Raw genomic sequence first — 21,069 nt, 5'->3', positions numbered from 1 at the left:
TCTCAGCAGACCCCTCGTAAGAAGCAGGTATTCTGTCCTTCATGCTTTGACAACAGGTCATTGTCTCCTTCCATTCATTCAATTCATACTTATTTATTTAATATCTTCCTCATGTTCAGGTTCTCTGGTTTCATTTTGATTGTTTTTATGGTGCCTAAGCAATTTTAATAACATAAAGGTAAAGATGCTTGGAAGTTTTATTCTAAGGCAGGAGGAGAGCAAGTCCTCCTGCCCCACATCCCAGTGAGTCTTCACCAGGCTCCAGATATTCAGTCTTTCCTCTGCGAAGACTTTGTTCACAGTGATCTTGTCACTGCTGCTGACACCAAGTAAATGTGTCCTTGACCCCCGCCCTGATCCTTTTCCCTTCCTCTGACTGTCCTGCTTCACTCTGTGGATTGTTCTAGGACTTCCTTGCCTCCAGTTCCCCTTGCACTTTCAAGCTGCAATTTTTGATCAATAGAAGGTTTCCAGACAGCCTTGCACTCCCACCCTTCCACCCTGACATCACTGAGAGACAAAGTCAAAGAAACCACGAGGAGAAACTAATTAATGTGCCCCAATGTGGAGCCAAGTTTCCTTTTCTCTTTTTCTTTTCCAAGTGAAACCAACAATATGTTTCTTGTGGTGCTTTCTGTCTCAGTGGCATCTTATCTCTTCTAGCCCATTTGTAATTTACTGGATAAGCTTTTTCAGGGTCAGGATTTCTTTCTGTCTGTTTTGTTTCCTACTCCTGTCCCATTTCCTACCACATTTCCCCCTCCCTCCCTATTTGCTGCCCACCAGAACAAACCAAAAGACCAAATATTCATCCTGGGGACTTGAAATGGCCACGGTAACTGTTGTAACTTGTCTGTGGTCTAATCACATTAATTTGATAAGATCATCATCGGCAGGATGTCTAATTTATTTGCAAGCGGTAGCCAGGGAGAAGCTTTGACCAAATTAACATGCCGCCGGGACCAGGGGGTGCAGACTCCATATGGCTCTCTGAATTTTCCTATAAATAACCCTCCTCCAGCCCACTCCCGCGGTTACATCCCTACCAGTATGCCGCAAAGTTCACCAGCGGCGCCGGACTCGAGAGGCACAGCCCCGGGCTGCAGGAGGCACCAGGGGGCTGGGCTGTTTCTCCAGCCTTCGCGGGGGTGGGGGGGTGGAATGGAAATGGTGAGAAGGAAAGTGTCGAGAGAAGAAGGGGTTTTATTTCCACAGAGAGTATATAAGGAGCATCCCTAGAGAAATATCTATGCGTGGACATACACTCATCTCCTGATCTTTATAGAGATAAGAATAACCGTCAGTTTCTACCCTCCCCTGCCCTCCTTAAGGGAGACACTACACTCCGTGGGAACAGGTAGCGTGAACTGCTAACAGTGCAGCAATCCCCTCCCCCCTACCTACCCTCTTCTCTGTGATCATCTAAATTATGAAAAATAGAGAGTGCATTAATCCACGGTTCGACATTGCATAGAGAACACCAGCAAGAGACAAAATCCAGCATAAAACACTCTAGACTGCAGGGGAGGAAGAAACGCATTTAAAGCAACGATAAAAATGGCGTGCAGAGTAATTACCTCAAATTGCTATTCGCTTGACACCCTGACACTAATTCTGTTCAAGTCATTGGGAAATACAATAAGGCAAACGAGCTTTTCTCTCCTTCTTGTGCAGGTGTGAGTGTGTGCGAATGGGGGCAATAAGGAACCGGTCGGGAGGAGGGGAATGCTAAACTTTCCATTTTAAAAGAAAATAAATAAATTAAATAATCCATTTAGGAGAACGCATCTAAATAGATCTACAGCTTTTAATGCCAGCGTTTTTAACGCTTGCCCTGTACGTGGATTGATTTTTTTTTTCCTCTCCAGCATTCCCTCAGCAGATGGATTTTTGCCACTGCAGCTCAGCAGAGGGTGTCAGATCTTTCAGTGTGCACCAGGTTGAAACGAGCAGAGCCTCTTAGCAACTCTCCCTCTGCGTGCATGTGAGTGTGTGCGAGCGTGCGGCTCGGCAGCAGCGGAAGAAAAAGGAAAGAAGAACGAAGCGAGGGAGCGAGCGAGGGACCGAGGAGGGGAGGCAGCGCTGCCGGCAGGGCGAGGCGAGGCGCGGCGCGGGCGGACAGGCGGGCGGGCGGCCCCGGCCCCGGCCCCACGGCAGCTCCGGCCACCGGCGGGCATGGGCAGCCGCGCACCGCAGCAGCGGGGGCAGGCGCGGCGCAGCGCCGGCGGCTCGGGGGGGGGCGCCCGGGCGCTTTCAGCACCGCGGCGCTGGACAGCGCCCGGCGGGCGGCGGGCGAGGAGCGCGGCTCCGCCGCCGCGCGGCAAGGTCAGTCCGCGCGGAGCCGCGCACCGCGCAGCCTCCGCGGCCAGCGCCGCGCTCCCGCCCGCGCCTCCCTAACATGCAGCGGCGGCCGGGGGCCAGCAGCACCGTGCCGGTGAGCCAGCCCGGCCGGCAGACCTCCGCTTAGCTGCCCGGCAGGCGACAGGGAGGGCGAGCGAGGAGGGGGATTTTTTTTTTTCTTCTACTTTTTTTTTTTTTTTTTTTTTTTTTTTTTTTTTTTTTCGCCTGCCTTGCAGTACGTGCCTGGATAGTTTGTGGATATAATTACTGACTGGAATCTGGGCTGTTGCAGTTGTGCGTGGGGGGGAGAGAGGAGAAAAGAAAGCATCCCCCCCCCCCTCCGCCGACCCTCCCTGCTCCCCCCCACACATTTTTTTTTCCTCCCCCTTTGCTGGTGGTTCGGACATTTAATGTATTGAATGAACTGGAATTGCTTTCCGTGTGAGGAGGATGGTTGCTGTTACTTTGTGATGAGATCGGGAATGAATTGCTCGGTTTAAAAATGCTGCTTTGGATTCTGTTGCTGGAGACGTCTCTTTGTTTTGCTGCTGGAAACGTTACAGGGGACGTTTGCAAAGAGAAGATCTGTGCCTGCAACGAGATAGAAGGGGATTTGCACGTAGACTGTGAGAAAAAGGGATTTACCAGCCTGCAACATTTCACCGCCCCAACTTCCCAATTTTACCATTTATTCCTGCATGGCAATTCCCTGACTCGACTTTTCCCTAATGAGTTTGCTAACTTTTACAATGCGGTCAGTTTGCACATGGAAAACAACGGTTTGCATGAGATTGTTCCTGGGGCTTTCCTTGGGCTGCAGCTGGTGAAACGCTTGCACATAAACAACAACAAGATCAAATCGTTCAGGAAGCAGACTTTCCTGGGGCTGGACGATCTGGAATACCTCCAGGCAGATTTTAATCTGTTGCGGGATATTGACCCGGGAGCATTTAGGGACTTAAACAAGCTAGAGGTGCTGATTTTAAATGACAATCTCATCAGCACCTTGCCCCCCAACGTGTTTCAGTATGTGCCGATCACCCACCTCGACCTCCGGGGAAACCGTCTTAAAACCTTGCCTTATGAGGAGGTCCTGGAGCAGATCCCAGGCATTGCTGAAATCCTGCTAGAGGATAACCCCTGGGACTGCACTTGCGATCTGCTGTCGTTGAAAGAATGGCTGGAAAACATACCTAAAAACGCTTTGATCGGCAGAGTGATTTGTGAAGCTCCCACTAGGTTGCAGGGCAAAGATTTAAATGAGACCACAGAACAGGAGCTGTGTAAAAAGAACAGAGTAGATTCCAGCCTAGCTGCTCCCCCTGCCGAAGAAGAAACCTGCGATCCTGGTCCCATTCCAACCCCCTTTAAAATACATGGCAAAGAAGACCCTGCCACGCCAGGATCTGCTCCAAACGGAGGTACAAAGATTCCTGTCAACTGGCAAATCAAGACCAAACCCACTGCTGCCGTGTCGACAGTGAGTGCGAAGAGCAAACTACCAGCTACCTTTTCCTGCCCGCACATCTGCAGCTGTGATCAGATCCCTGGCTCAGGTTTAAAGGTTAATTGCAATGATAGGAATGTGAGCAGCTTGGTGGATTTGAAGCCCAAGCCCTCCAACGTGCAGGAGCTGTTTCTGAGAGACAACAAAATACACACCATCAGGAAATCCCACTTTCTGGATTACCGAAAACTTAATTTACTCGATCTGGGCAACAACAATATTGCCACCGTTGAGAACAACACCTTCAAGAACCTCTTTGATCTCCGATGGCTCTACATGGATAGCAATTACTTAGACACCCTCTCCCGGGAGAAATTTGCTGGGCTGCAAAACCTGGAGTATCTGAACGTGGAGTTTAATGGGATCCAGATGATCATGCCTGGCACCTTCAATGCGATGCCCAAACTGAGAGTCCTCATCCTCAACAACAATCTGCTGAGGTCTCTCCCAGTAGACGTGTTCGCCGGGGTCTCACTTTCCAAGCTGAGCATACACAACAATTATTTCATGTACCTCCCGGTGGCGGGGGTGCTGGACCAGCTCACCTCCATCACCCAGATCGACCTGCATGGCAACCCATGGGACTGTACTTGCCCTATCGTGCCTTTCAAACAGTGGGCAGAGATGCTGCGCCCCAAGGTGATTATGAGTGACCTGAGGTGTGAGTCCCCTGAAGATTTCTTCAAGGAGGATTTTGAGTCTCTCTCCAACGATGTGATTTGCCCTCAGTTAAAAATCTCTCCCACATTAACTTCTACTAACAAAAACAGCACCGGGTTGACAGAGACAGGTACTCACTCCAACTCCTACTTGGAGACCAGCCGGGTCTCTATTTCGGTGCTAGTGCCAGGGCTTCTGCTGGTTTTTGTGACCTCTGCCTTCACAGTGGTTGGCATGCTGGTTTTCATCCTGAGGAACAGAAAGCGGTCCAAGAGGAGGGACGCCAACTCCTCTGCATCTGAAATCAACTCCTTGCAGACGGTCTGCGACTCGTCCTACTGGCACAACGGGCCCTACAGCGCCGACGGGGCCCACAGGGTGTACGACTGCGGCTCCCACTCCCTGTCGGACTGAGGTTGCAGGCGCGGCGGGGACGGCCGCCCCCCGGAACGGGCCCTTCACGCGCCGGCCGGGGACAGCTCTGCACCTCCGCTGCCACCTTTTGTGAGAAGCGAAACACACAGACACACGCACGCCCTTCCTCACGACCCCCATAGCAAGCGCCGAGGCCCAGTGGGCGGCGGGGGGAGCCCGGCGCAGGAGCGCATCCCTGCAGCGCTGCGCAGCCCGGCGCGGTGCGCGCATCCCCCGCCCGTGCGCAGCCGGAGCAGCGGCAGACAGAGGAGGAACAGCTTCCTTCGGCTCCGGCAGGGCGAAACACGGCTCCTGGTTTTGTTGGGCTTTTGTTCAATTGTGTTGGGGTTTGATTTGCTTTTTTGCCCTCTTCCCTTGTGGGCCGACCCCTTTCCAAGAGGCCGGGAAAATTAGGGGAGCAGAGGACTGGTGTTGGCCTCCTCCTGACGGCAAGGCAGGAGTGGAAAGTTGCACGAAGGCATGAATGTAATGTAAATAAATGACTCCGACTCCGAAACAAACAGACAAATGAAGAAAAAAAAAAAAAAAAAAAAAAAAAAAAAGTGCTGCATGGCTCGCATGGATACAACGCACCCCAGGGACGCTCCAGCCCCCGACTGGAAGCAGCGTCTAGTTCACACCATCATCCCTCTTACCTGATAAGTCCCTTCGTATCAAACCTTCTATATACGAAATACAGTATAATAATAAAAAGTGCCATTTCGCCAGTTTTTTTTTGTGTGATCAATAGGCAGTAGAGATCGTACTTTTACTGTGGAAACAAATTGTAAAGATTTTATTTAAGACATAGTTGCATGAATATTCTCATTGGATTTTTTAAAATTTTTATTTTTATGTCTAGGTGGGAATTACTTTGCTGGGAGAGATTTGCTTTGTTGATAATGGGTTGTGTTTCATTTTTTCAGGGGAGGTGGGGAGGGTAGGCTTTGGTTTTGTTTTCTCTCTCTTCTTTTTAAATATACATAATCAATATTGCCTTTCCATCTGAATGTAAAAATTAGTACCCTTGATTTCTATTATAGTAACAGTGTAAACATACAAAAAAAAAAATTCCAAGGCAGTTAAGCATGACCAATTAATGTCACTCTAGCGCTTAGGCTGCAAAGTTTAATGGTAGAAAATTCTGTGCTGTTGTAAATCTTACTATAACTTGAGGAAAACAGAACTGAGGAAGCAAGTGAAACTTACTAATTCTATTCGAGGATTTTATAATGGCATATTTTTTCAGTATTAAAGTGAAAATGTTTTCAACTCCGGGTCCTTACCATTTTTCCAGCATCCAATTCTTGCAAACGGGTTACTTGGGTTTAGGGGACAGAGCCTCCTTTCAGTGCTCTGTGTGTGTGTCTCTCCCTCTCTCCCTCCCTCCCTCCCTCCCTTTCTTTCCCTCCCTTCCTCTTTCTCATTCATACACAGGCAGAGGCACAAACAGCCTTCCTTCTCCCCTTTCCCAATGTAAATAACACACAGAAGTTTCCTGCCTCCCTCCTCCCCTCTCCCTCCCCTTGCCTCTTTTTTTTTTTTTTTTTTTTTTTTTTCCCTTTTCCCTAACGAGGCGGTGAATCCCTTTATTAATACTGTGAATCTCATGCTGCTGCCGCTGCTGTCACCGCCTCTGCTGCACACACTGCAGATATATTAAGGATGTTAGTGGGAATTCGCTTTAAGTGCCTCTGCCCAGCTTGGTCTCATTAAGCTGGAGCCTAATTTCCGCGGCCAGAATTCCAGTCCGGGAGAAGCTTGCCCGGTGGGGACAGCTGCGGGCGGCCGGGCTCCAGCAGCTGCCGCCAGTGGGAAAAACGAATTAGCCCGCAGAGATTTTCCCGTTCTTGCACTGGGTACCTCCACTCTTTGATATTAAAAAAGCTAAAAAAACCACGGTGCAGTGCTGCAGTTGGACTTCAGGCAGCTCGCCTTTGATCCCCTTCCTGTACTGGAAAGTGCCCCTAAACTCAGTCAAACCTGTAAAGGCGAAAGTCTCTGCAAATCACTTGTAACTCACAGCTCAAGTCCCAGTGGAGATATGGAGAATTTCAGTCACGTTGCTCCTGGCTTTCTCCAGGCAGAGAATCCTTTTAAAGAGTAAAACACCGTAAGGGACTTGCTAAACTTCAAATGCTGATTTGGTTTGCTTTATAGAAAATGCCCACCTTTGGGATCTGTGAGGAGAAAATGGACAAACATACACGTTGCAATAGGTATGCGCTTGAAAGTGAGGCAGTTGCCTGATTCCAGGTATTCATGAAGAATTAAACACGGGGAATACATAATTCCTCCAGAATCTTTTATCACTGTAGAAAAATCTGCAGTCTCCTAGAAAATACCTTGAAGTTTGGTTGTGGAGCTCTGAAAATGGCATGGCCTGCTTAACTATACAAACCATTCTTATTTCAAGGTCCCTTCTTTATTCCACCTTGCTGCTTCATTAGACAGATTGCTCTGCCAGGACGCTCTGTGTAAGACAAAGTGATGACAGTAGAGGCACTACCTTGTCATTGTGAAATCCACTGTTGAATAGTTTGAGAAGAAAAAACAAAAGCACTTGCATGTGAGCCAGTAATTCTGTCCTTGGGAGGCCATCAAATTTAGCTTAGAAATAGTCCAAAATAACCTGTTTAGGTATGAGATTGTACACCCTTAGAAGACTACCTAAGTCTTGCTGCCTTCTTTGTGATATTGTAGTGACAAAATTGAGTAACTGAGAAAATTGAGAACACATCCCCTGCTAAAAAGAATAATAATTACATCAGAAGCACTGTAATGGAAGTTAAGATAAAATGCACAATAAATTAAAATGTCAAATCACTGCCTGAGATCAGACATGCATGCATTTCAGATAATAAAATGCTAAATATGCAATTTTAATTTGTCATCATTGAAAAGTAGCATAAAGTTGGAAATTTGTTCATTTAGCTTCCTAAAAGGGCTAGTTCATTGGCATACCTATATAGAAATGTCAATTAAATTGAAATGTTGAAGACATGTATTTATCACTCAGTTTCTAGGTTGTGGGTAAATGACAAAATAGAATTTTCTGTGTCATTTTCTGATTTTAACATTCACAGGATTCTTTCTTCCATCTTGCAGACACTTGCCCTTAAGAAACATAGATCACCCAACTCTCTGAGATGATGTAATAATTACCAGGCCTTGAATTACAATGCTTATCTTAGTTATGTGTTTAACACTTCCATGGTTATTTTTATCAAAAAAAAAAAAAAAAAAACCAACCAAAAAAACAAACCTCAACAAAAAAGAAACATAAGAGAAAGCAAAAAAGCAATGTTTTGAAGAGGAGTGAAGTTCTAATGTTCAGTTGTACTGCTTTAACAGCAATAACCAAAAAGTAAATATTTTATTTGCTGATAATGACTGTCATGATATTATTTCTAACACTGGAAGCCTATAAGATATCCATGCTGTGTCAAAATGGGCATTTTTTCCCTGCTGACTTATGAATCTTGTAACTTCAAGTACACTTCAAGTATATACCATTAAGTTACTTATCGCTTAAACATCACAGCAAAGGCATTTCTGCTCTTTCAGAAAAGGCAGAAAAGAAACAGATTTATTATTTAGTTAGTTAAAAAGGGTTGTTTGTGGTTTGTTTTTGTTTCTGCAAGCACTTCAACTAAGAATAGCTAGAATTTAAACTGTTGCCATAGAAATCCATGCCTTTATACATGGTAGCCTCCTGCATTCCATTGCAGAAGAGTGAACGGAATTCTAGAAGCAGCCTGAAAAATGTTAAATTCATACCCAGGGTGATGTGTGTCATTTTCAGAAAAAGTATGCTGTCGGAACTGCATAGAAATGTGTTATTATGTTGCTTTATTAAATGTATTGGCTGTGTCAGGTTATTTTATAACTTCAGTGCGGTTGCATTGAAATACAGTTTCAGATCTGATTGCAAACTAAGTGATGTAATCTTTGCGGGGGGGTTTGCTGTTTGGTTAGAGTTAGAGGGTTGTTTTTTTTTTTTTTTTTTCTTAGTGTTGTTTTTTATTTAGTTTTGGGAGTTTTTTTAGCAAGAGTGGGGGCAGATGTCATCTGATGTAGAAGAAAAGGCTTTGTGTACTAGTCTTTACTCAGGTAGAAAAGCTGTGAACTACGCAAAGTGAACAATTCACATTTTTTCAGGCTGGTGGCAAAAATCATTAGGGTGAAAATTAGGGTAGAAAGAGGCTTAAAAATGCTCATCCTTCCCAACAGAATAATTTCTACCTTCCATTATCCATGAAATGATTTTTAAGTCTCACAAATATGAACATTTCCCAAAGACAAGTAACTCAAAGTTACAAACTCTTTCCCTTTGTATTTTTGTCAGTGGTTTCTTAAGTTGCAAAAGACAGCAGGAATTTGTTTGAGATTAAATGAAAAACCTTTAAATCACTCTTTTCCTTTTCTGTGAAACCTTCTCCAAGGCTTCATCTGGGGTCTTTCTTGGAAAATGTTGCACAAGATATAGTCAGGTGTTCAACATCTTTGTTTTTTCTTATATTTGGAGTTTGAATTTGCATGGCAGTTGTTATGTTCTACACCAAACTCCATAATTTTTTAAACTATTTGAATAAGTCAGAGAGATTTTGGCTACATTTTTATACACACGTAGTCAAAAATGGGCACTCTTAGATGTTAAAGGATCTCATTGAGTAGATCCTTCTGTAAATGAAATCCTTAGTAAAGTTCCCACAGATGTATGCAAATAAGATGGGAAGTAGGACAATTTCTGTGGCTGAATAGTATTCAATGTGCATGTGCAGTCCAAATTTGTGGTACTTTTTGTGATTTATGGAACAGAAATTTCCAGGCATTGTGCAGGACTTCAGAGTATTTGACTACTGCACAAATGTGGGTTTTTTTTTTTTTTTTTTTGTATTTGGGAAGAAATAAGAGAGTGAAGAATTAAGAGCTTGTGTTGGTAAGATATGGTTGTCCTGATAACATGCAGATATTTCTGTTATCTGTTTAAAATTATCAATCTGTTTAAACTATATTAAAATTATGGACACGACCAATCAAAATCACAAGAATCATTTTATTTTACTCAGTTTTCCCCAAAGCAATGTTAGCTCTGGAAGAAATGGGGACTAAAAATGTTGCAAACATATTACATTACATTCATTATGATTATGTTTAGCAATGGTACCTTAATGGGTTAACTTGTAACAGAAGATGATATTTAACATAATATCTGTGAGTTCCAGAAATCTTTATAACTGTATCTTTTTGGGTAAAGAAATACAAATGAGATCCCTCAGTATTACTTCTCCAAGGTTAATTACCAGGTCAATGAACATATTGTCATGCTTAGTGATTCGATTTATTACTTAAAGTTTCTGAATCAATTTTTGTGAATACTTCCTATATACATTCTTGAGTCATGTGAGAGAGGAACAAAGTGACCAGAAAGTCCCCTAGAAGGAATTAGTGTCTTGCATCATACAATTGAAGATTGAGATCGAAAATTCACAGCAAAAAATGGACAGAAAAAGCCCATTGTAGAATACACTCGGTTGACTCTAGGTGAATGGCTGGTTAAACTACCATTATTTATTGGTATAAGTGGCACAAAGTGCCCTTGGCAGAAAGCACTGGCTCCACGGAAACATTGGTACCATCAGTACTAATACCTCAATACTTCTCCTGTTCTATTAGGTAGTCAGACTTATTCCCCTCAGCTACTTTCCAGCTAAGCCACTGGAACAAATTCCCTTAGCTATTAATGACTTTTGATGATGTCATGAGCATTCAGACAAACCCCTCAAGCTTTGGTCTCAAAGCATGTCTAACCATGGGTTGTCATATTTGGTTTGTGTTACTTTATTTCATTTCTGAATCAATTGCATCTCTTGCAAGTGGAATTTTAGCAAACAGGACTCACTAAAATGTGACTTGAGAAAAATAAAAGAAATCCTAAGATAATGGTTCTTTTTACTTTAAATGAGGATTCAAATAGTAAAGTTGGACTGGTACAATATAGAATTCTATGCAGAAGTTAAGAAGAGGTATTGTCTGGTGGAAAAAATTTAGGAATATGACTCATTTTCTAGATTACTATCTGACCTGGAATTAGGTGGTATATTTCTCACCTAGTTTGATGGGCTTGAATGAGTTGCCCTAACAGTCAGTAGCGCCCTAAGAGGTGCCCTGGAGTATCTGAGGTATGTGCACAAGACTGATAGACATAAAAAATGAACTAGAGCACACTAGAATATTTCTGGAGTGGCACCTGGACTCTAGGATACATTAGGGCATTTGAAATAAGAGTAGACATCTGTGTGGGAACAACTGAATTGAGTTCTTGATCTACCCTGAGAGCCTGGTGGGTTGGTTCTCTTGGTGCGCATAAGTATTTTGAAATATCGTGATTCAAATAGGTAATTTGAAATATCTTGGTGTCTGATGTGCTGACAGAAAAGACTCAAGGCTTGTAGGACACGTGATCAGCTGGGACCCAGGCAAGGTACTTTAAGACACCACAAAGGCACTGCGTGTCTATGGACAAGCAGAGGAGTAGCTCGATGAGTTAAAGGTAGCTCAGTTACATACACCTGTGCTGCAGATAATGAAATGCATTTGAGAATTAAACCAAACCCTTGAAACTACATTAAATAGGTTATATCAGAGATGATTTGCTGAGACATGACAATTTTTAAAGGATGACTGTTATTTTTTAGAGATTATCGCTAGATAACATGAGATAGATCCATGCGTACCTCATACTCTTTCCATCTGTTTTTCTAACTTGGATTTTATTTTTGTCTTTCCAAATTGCTAGCTCTTTGACTTTGGGATTACATCCTAACAGTTGCTTTTGGATGGGACACCTATTTTAACCAGTGCCATTAGAAATTGCTCTAGTATGTAATAGCTATAATAGTAACCTCTTAAAGTAATATAGGGTTCAGGAAGCAAAAGTATAACAACAGCAACACAAAAATCCTGACAGTTACTGCTGATATCATAATAATAAATAATGGGTTCTTGGGTCAAGCTTGAAATACAAATGAGGAATACAGTACTCCAGGGTTATAGTCATTATTGAAGTCATTAAGCTCATCATGATGAAAGATAAATGCTACAAATAGATGTGAAAATGCAGTGGAAAGTGTTTCAGAAAAAAGAAAGACTGGTTTATGAAAATAGAATGCAAAACTGTTAAGTGGATTGTCACAGGAGGTTTGAAAAGAGAAAAATATAATTTAATTATGGACACACAGTAACAACTTATTCACATGAGAGATCTTTAAGGGCAGACAGATGGTAGGCAAGTTTTAAGTGCAGGATGTAGAATATGTAGCTAGACTCTAGAGACTATTACTCAATTGCCCAGGATAAATATGGCACAACAAAGTTGGCAGCATTATGTACTGGGCACTTTGCAAGCAATAAGGACTTCTAGACAGAAGTGCCAAAATGTAGCTTGGGCACAAAAGGGGAGAATGAAAGTACAAAACAGTATGGGATTTTTTTCCACTGTTGCGGTTTGGGAAGCAAATGTTTTGAAAGGAGGTAGCTTGTTTATAAAGGTTGTTTTTTGAGGTGTCTTTATTGTGAAGTTGTCTCTATCTTAGCTGGCTTGTTAAGGAAATATTGACAAAAGGCGTGGTGAAAATCATGGTAGTTGAAAAAAAGTGTGTGTATGAAATTATTATCCTTGTCTGGAAGCATTCCTCAGAAAGCTAGGTCAATGGATAGATACAAACAATTTTCTAAATTTTGGGGTACATGTTCACTGTTGCAGTAACCTTAGACCCCTACCAAAAATTGTGTTCTGCCCAATGATATTATGTGTGGCAGGGAATAATAATATTATTAATAGTAAAAATAATTAATACATCTTTTATGTTTAAAGGTTTTCTCATTTGGGGTCTTGTTCATTCATTTGTTTTCTCTCTGCTTTTTTTTTAAATTTTTTTTTCTTCTGTTTTAATTTAGATATATGTATATATCTCAATGTAAGAATATGATTCAGAAACAAAGCATGACAGAATAAGAATGAACAAAAAGAATGCACTAAATACAGTGTTAGGCCCTGCAGATTTGCTGAAATTTTTCAGAAAGAAGAGCTGCTGATCTGAGCAACAGAGTGAAGGATGTTATTGACATTGGCTAAGAGCACCCATGGGAAAAAGAAGCATGCACATTTTTGAAAGGTCTTTCTATGGCTGTGCTGCTATTAATGAAAGATGATCTTAACTAACTAAAATTTTAGTGTAAGAAAATACTCCTCTGCAACTATATAAATCAGAATGTATGTTTAGACTAATGATTAGATTGTTGATTTGGCAATAAGGCAATATTAAAATTAAGCTGAGAAGGAAGTTGTTCTTATTACAGATCCATGAATTGCTGTCTGACCAAACTTATTAGCTCAGCTGCAGACATGTGTATTAAATTAAGCCCATTTTTCCTCTGAACAAATTAATAACATTAATAAATTCCAATTTGAATAATAAATTCAAGGATTCTTAGCTGCATTCTTACTGTACCTGAGCATATCAATTATGTTACATGGATGAATTAGGAATGAAACAAAAGGGAAGAAAAAATTTATTAATGAGGTTTAGAAATATGCTACATATTTTAAAGGACCAGTTCTGATTAGAAGTGTTACATCATTAGCAGAATTCTGGTCAGATAATGTAGTACAGTTGATTTACATGGAACTTATTTCTATAGGTGGGTTTGTGAAAGAAATACATTTCTCAATACAAAGCAAAAAACTTAAAGACATTTAGTAAAGAGTGATTATTTTAAGAGGGGTTGATACTACTAGTATTTATGGAACTGTAATCACATCTAATATGATACAGAAAGTAAATGGAAATTATCAAAATATGTGTTTCATCAGAACATATATTTTTGTAGACAAAATCCCATTCACTGCAAGTTTCTATACTTTTCAGTGAATTAATACTGTTTTTCCAAATGTCAGGATTTACTAAAATAGGAAAAATTGCTCTTGTAGGGAGAAAAAAGGCAGTTACAAATCTCTCTTCTGTCTGGATTTATGAGGAATCAATGCAGGATCATTTTTTCATACAGTAGTGAAAGAAGAAGAAAACTTAGAAAACGTAAGTGTGAGTCATAGGTCCTTTTGCATCAGACTGAGTGCCCCATAACAGTTTGACTGGAACAGAATCCTTTATTATGCTAAACTAGCAAAACCAGAATGTGAGTAAACTCACACAGTGGAGCTATAATCCATAATAGATAATCTATAGTGGAAAATTCTTAACTGTTCTTTCATAACTTAGCTCTTTTCCATAGCTCTCAACTAGCTCGGTCCAAGACAAAACTGCTACAGAAGGGACAAGCCCTTGGCAATGTGAACATGAGCCAATTTGTACTTGGATGTTGAGCCTATGATTCAATTCTTGTTCTTGCTCATTTAGAAGTGTGAATATCCACAGTCTATCTCCTGTGGTGTCAGCATTTGGGCCAGAGATTCATAGATGGGCTTAAAATTGTAGATTTTGTAGTTATTTTTATTGTTGTTTTCCTTTCTGCTTTCTTCAGTTTATTATGCAATTCCCTCTCAGAAATCCTATTGTATTTCTAGAACAGCCTTCAATCTCCCTGCCTATCCCTCTGACTGACATTGGACAAGTAGACTAGAATATAGCAACGAGAAATTTTATTTAATGAAATAAATTTTAAAAACATTTTTTTTCCTACGTGTACTAATATTCTTTGTTAGACTACTGGAATGGTTTTTGCTTTAATTTAAATTGCCAAAATTATGACCAACAGCATTCATATACAATCCTGTACTCTTTGAATTCAAGGCAGATTGGATTCTAAAAAGGGTTTCAATATCATTTGAGATGTGCATGCTTAGGTGGAATTCAAAGCACCCTGGGATACCTGAGGTGTCTGTCCATGGTTAATACATCTTCTATTCTGAACTGGCAGCTGGAATTCAGGCAAGATACTTTAGCATACCTTAAGTGTTACAGATGATTATGTTAAAGCCTTTTAAGTGTTCCCTAGCTGAAACGTAACAGCTGCATTGCGAGCACATGGATTTGCACATCGCAGCCTGTAACTGAATTGCAGCTTCTAAGGTTGGGTGAGTTAAATCACAGCTAAGCTATTTGACTTTTATATTGCTAGAGATAAGTGTGATGAATCTCACACTTGTGAATAACATTCTGAGGATGAAACTTTCAATTAAAAATAAGAACACACATATAAAAGAAGGCAACCAAAGAGTATCCTTCAAATATTTTTTCCATGGTCAAATCACATTTTATTAAAAGAAAACCAGAATTTTATAGACAATACACAAAATTGATTATTTTTGATAATGTTTGCTTTTATATTGGGACACAGATCTATATATTAACTTCTAAATTTTTACACCATTTTAATATTCAATCTTACATTACTTCAAATCAAAAAGTAGGATAATATCCTAATAACAACAATGGCAACAATAAAAATAAAGCTTTTTTTTCCTACTTCCCAAGAGCATTTCTCTGTTGGTTTCAGGGGAACATCCTCAATTTGGTATCATAGAAATAGATAACAATAAACCAAAATATATCAGCCAATTTACTTTCAATATATCATGGTACATTAACTATGAAATAAAATAAAAATATATGCACTATGGTCGCAAGTAAACATGTTTTTTTTTGTTGTTTTGTTTTACTAATGCCAGTCCAAAAACATCAGTGAATACAGGAGAAAGGTGAAAATAATCAAATCTAATTCCTTCCTTCTTGAAAAAGCAGCCTTATTAATTAATTCAGTTGCGACTGAAAATTAGAAGCCATGGACTTTGTTGTAGTATCCGCGTTTGTAGAATGAGTCTAGTTCTAGTTAGAATCCATAAAACACACAGATCAATATAACCACAATTGACACTAATTGACAAGTCAAATTGACAGTATTAAGGCAGAGGTCAAGAAACCAGATACTAACTCTTTTTTTCTTCTCCCTTCCCTCACTATTACGAATGGGTTCTGACAAAAGTTCTAACTTTCTGAAAACATGGGTTATATTAATCAGATAAATAGATATGCCTATTAAGATATTTTCTGCATTCAGTTGTGAAGATAAATTTCAGTGTACTCCTTCTGATGAAATTCCCACAGCTTTAGTGTAGAGTTCTCCTGCTGAGCAAGTCACCTTTGTCTTTCTGTACAGTCAGTGGGGAGAAATGGGAACTGTTCAGGTTCATGTGACATTTTGGGATGCAAAGAACATTTCACCTGTAGATATAGACACTAAATTTAGCTAACTAAATAATGTCATATGGGTGTAAACTGTTGTGTCTAAACTCTTACTACAGTCATCAAAGGAACAGACATTATAGAGAATCGAGAAAATAGAAAATAGAAAATAGAGAGTGTCTCAGATCAGTTTAAACAGAACGTAACACAAAACACAACTTTTAAATGTGGTATTATTTTGGGTTTCCTGGGATATCCAACATGGCCTTCCGCTGCCACTTGAGAAGCTTCCAGTTCTTTTACAGGTTCTGGTTGGTGTCTGTGAACCCCATGAGTGTCCTAGTTATCCAAGATATCCTGACAACTCAAACCTGCTGTTTATGCTTTGGCCAAGATTAAGTTTTTAATTGACTGTATGTGGAACTTAGATCCTTAGTTCACATTTGGACGCCTATGTTTGTAAGTCTGAATCTCTAAATAAGCCTTATCCATATTTAGAAAGAGATAAAGCATGTTTTAAAAATTTTATTTCTTTCCATTCACTCTAACAAGAATCTAGGGCACCTAGTCTAAATATATGACTACAACCATAAACAGCTGCATTTCCTCAAATTAATTCCACACTTTGAGTCTTTGGCTTGGACCATCTATTCATTTGCTGTAAAATAATGGAGTGTCAGTGACCTACCTGAATGGAGAGAAGAAGATTCAGGTGTCTGAAATCTCCTTTTTACCCCTTGCCCCGGCAGCATGGAATTCTGGAAAATACCAGCCTCATAACCATCTGAGTTCTCAGACCCCCAGGGAGTCTTTTCTCATTTCAAAGAGTCTGTCTCCATCAAGAAATTGCCCTAATGAGCACAGCTGTCCTTGCTCTGGATTAATCTTGGTGGAGAAGGGGGCAGGGTGGGAAGGAGGAATAATATAGAAGTTTTAGCTCTTAATATCTCTGAGATATAAAAAGAACAAATTAATACATGAAAATACCTGGAAGTCTTTTCCTGTCTTAGGAAGAGCTCATATATGCAGAAATATCATGTTAATTCTAAAGAAATCATGCCTATAGCTGATAATGAGAGCATTCTTTTGCTCCTTTATTGCATCTATGTAGTATTTATTGCACAAAATTGGATATTGTTACCCAAAATTCCATGCTGAAAAAAAGGTTGAAAATTCCTTCTGAAATTAATATTGAAATTATAAAAAGGATTAGTAGAGATCTCAGTAGACTTAAGCACAAATTGTTTAGAGGACTCAAAACTAATAAGAAAGTTCCTTTCAATGATTCAGAAACAAATTGTAAAACACATTTTTAAGTCAAAGTCACTAGAAATATCTTCAGATTTATAGTAATTGACCATATGCCCTGTTATCTTCTGTCAGATTTAAAAGATTGCAAGAATCAGAGTTAAAATGAGAATGAATTGGCTTAAGTTATTTAGCTTATGAATCCTAGTGATTGTTTTAAATAAATTTACTGTTGTCATTTGCCTTCTGTCTCTCATGAATAAGGCTGTACAACATAACCACTATATATAATTTATAGATAATGATTTGGAAAAAAAATCAACTCCCCAAAAGTCTACATTGAAATAGAATTTTCATTTGAAGAAATATCTGAGAAGGGTGAAGCAGAATGAGGAATTTCATGCTGGAATTTTCACTACGTTAGGCAGTCTGTGTGCAGCAAACAAAAACAGATCAAGATTTTATTCCTAATTGATTCTGATTCCTGGTAAATTATGCATATGAACATAGTTCTACGTTCTATGTTCATAGTTCATAGTTTAATTATTTTTCATGCTAATATAATACTTCCAACCAGATATTGTACGTGACTATTGTGTTTACCATGACACTATCTCATCAGATTCAGTGTGTTACTAGAATTTTCATTGACTTGCCCTGAAGAATGGCAGAACAGTTTCAATTTATTAATTTTACTCTTATTTAGCCATCTCTATCAAAGTAAAATTTCAAGCTTGAAACTTTATATTTTTGAAACCTTATTATCACATAATTTATGTAACAAGGTGTTTGTAAACTGGGTAAATCCTGATGCAGTTTTTTAAACCAAATGTTATATTTCTACCTGTTTCCCAGTATTTTCAAATAGTGATGTGGAAAACCAATTGGAACACATAGATGAGTTCTTCAAAAGTATGAAGGAACATTTTTGTTGTGTTAGTTCAACAGGCATTGAGATAATAATAATGCATTAGTGCCCAACCCAGGAGTTGCTTTACAAAATGGAAATTTTTATTTTGTACTCCAAGTTTGAGCAGTCTGCATTCTCAGACCACATGCATAGGCAAGGCTAATTCAAAAGCAGTGTCACTTCAGTACATCTATATGATAGAAAATCATCTCAAATAAATAGAGTTTCAACTCAAAAAGCAGTAATAAGATTGGTAATAGAATGGAGAAAGGTAAAAAAATGGCATAGCATTGAATTTTAAAAAAATTAAAATTAATACTCTTAAAATTGAACAGGATTTAACTTCTTCCATAATCCCTTTCTTCCTACTGGTTTTTACATAAGAATGTTGTTTGACATGCTGTTAGTGTATTACACACCCACCCACACATAAAATATGGTAATCTGATTTTACTTTGATGTATAGTTCTGTAAATTGGCATTCAAATCAAGGAGTGTGAGACTCACTAATAGTAGAATTGACTTATGCCTATCTATGGTATTTTACATTAATGGGAAAATCAGTATAAATGAGGTCTAATCAAAGTTAATGCTCCAGTTGATTGGCCACGTTAATACCACAGTCTGGTATCCATTGCATATTCAAAAATTCCATGTATTCAGTGCAAGAAATGCAGTAATTATGGGCAAATTTTTAACCAATAGATTCTGCTTTTAGTCAATTCCCATGGCTGAATTATACTAAAATAATATCTAGAGCGTATGTTTTGAATTAGTTCTGATAGTTATGAATATTTTGGCTAATGGAGAGAAGGGTGTGTTCAGAAACTAAGTTGCTTCTTCTTATTTTGTGAACTGAATAACTGTATACAGCTAAGAAATGTTATTTTTTCATGTCAGAATTGTGAAATAAAACAACTAAATTAGGACCCTAATGTATGTGCCTAGAACCATTGATGATATTTTAGGATAACTGAGAAATGTACATAGTGATGGCAGGTGTGCACAGGTCTGAAGAGAGCTTCATATCATTCTTATGAAAAAGATGGAGACCAGAGATCACATCCTAGGACACCTGAAATGTCACTGACGCCTATGTAAATGCACTTGAATGAAAAGTGCATTTACTTTACTGACACTATAATCAGTTTGTTCAAAATGCCTGTCTCAAGTCCCTGAACATTAAGATCAGGACTGGGGCTATCTCCTATGGTAGAATAAGGTCCAGTTTGAGACCACTTGAAGAACGCATATATATATGTATATATATATATATATATATATACACAGAGATCTGTTGTATCTGATGAGGTGCATCCCTCAGGTGGATGCTGAGGGAGCTGGCTGATGCAGTTGCCTAGACACATTGCTCCCATTTTTAAAAAGTTCACCAAAGAGGAGCTGATCAGTTGATCTCATTTCTGTGCCTGCTAAAATCATGAAGCACAAACCCCTGGAAGGTATGTAGAAAAACATGGAAAACAAGGAGAAGATTAGAGAAAGGGAAAATTGTCTTGACCAAGCGATTGGCCTTCTGTTGTGGAATGACTACATCAGTGGACAGAGAGAGTGCTACTGTTGTCATTCTGTCTGGACTTCTGTAAAGCCTTTGGTACCATCCTCCATAACATCATTGTCACTAAATGCAGAGGTGGACAGATGGACTATTAGATGGATAAGGAATTGGCTGGGTGGCCATGTCCAAAGAGTTACAATCAATGACTCTATGTCCCAGAGCAAAACCAAGCAGTGTCCTTGAAGGGTCCATACTGGGACCAATACAATTTGCTGTCTTTAGCAATTACATGGACACTGGGATTGAATACACCTTCAACAAATTTGCAGATGATATCAAGCTGACTGCTGCAGTTCATAGGCTTGAAGGAAGGGTTGCCATCCACAGAAACCTTGGAGAATAGGCTCATGTGAACCTCATGAAAGACGACCCTGATCATGGTAAGGCAGTTGAAGCAGTGATCTTTTAAGCTCCCTTCCAACAAAAACCATTGAATTCTACAACTCTATGCTCTAGGATTCCTACTCAGGACTTAATATTTTAATATTAATTAGTTTATTCATTAATCAATAACAAAATAAATGAGTGATTATTATAAAATAATAGAAATAAAAGTAATGAAAAGTAAACATTTTATGTAAGCATGCTATTTCTAACATGTTTCATTGAATCACAAAAACCAGCCTTCAGAAGGCAAGACAGCTAGATGCTTATACAGAAAATTAGTATACTTTTACATCATAAGAAAAATAAAATTTTTAAAAAGCATTAAAATTTATTGTTTAGCTTTTGCAAAGAAAAATTTCATTTAATCTAGTGAATTCTTTCTTGATTAAATGTTTGAGTCTGAGAATGAAAACAAGGTAATAGAGTTTTGGAAGAGCTTTTACAAAATCAGCAAGATTTGTGGCACAAGATTTGTGGCAAAAGAAACCAGCATGTATTCCTGGAGATGGAAGTGAATGGTTCTTAGCAATTCACCATCAATTCAGATGGAGTGTATCTGCCACAGCATGAATTTATTCCAGAAGACTGAGAGTTTACAGAAACGGTGTCTGTCTGTCCATCTACCTATCCTTTCCTGTTGGACACCACTAGGTGCAGAGGGCTAGTCTATGCTCTTATTGCTGTTCACTGGACATTACTCAATGCAATGTGCTGGTGTGTTCTAGGATGCCATAGGAGTTCTTGAAAGGGATGTTGGCAGTTCTTGAATACTAAAGGGGTAGAATGATGCTACATAAAAAAAAAAAATCACAAAAAAAAA

General features: G+C 39.6%; 1 protein-coding gene across 1 annotated transcript; it reads left to right on the top strand.

Annotated features, from left to right (window-relative positions):
- Positions 1-2,556: 2,556 nt before the first annotated feature.
- Positions 2,557-4,950, top strand: SLITRK1 (SLIT and NTRK like family member 1). The gene has a single exon (XM_041471245.1). It carries the CDS (start codon positions 2,843-2,845, stop codon positions 4,919-4,921), a length of 2,079 nt encoding a protein of 692 aa, XP_041327179.1. The 5' UTR covers positions 2,557-2,842; the 3' UTR covers positions 4,922-4,950.
- The last annotated feature ends 16,119 nt before the right edge of the window (positions 4,951-21,069 follow it).

Source organism: Pyrgilauda ruficollis, unplaced genomic scaffold (genome assembly GCF_017590135.1).
Source record: "Pyrgilauda ruficollis isolate IOZ18807 unplaced genomic scaffold, ASM1759013v1 scaffold26, whole genome shotgun sequence".
Lineage (NCBI taxonomy): Eukaryota > Metazoa > Chordata > Aves > Passeriformes > Passeridae > Pyrgilauda > Pyrgilauda ruficollis.
This window is presented reverse-complemented; position numbering and strand designations above follow the sequence as displayed.

Excerpts from the sequence above, each read along its gene's own strand:
- SLITRK1 (XM_041471245.1), top strand. The coding sequence starts at position 2,843 with ATGCTGCTTTGGATTCTGTTGCTGGAGACGTCTCTTTGTTTTGCTGCT.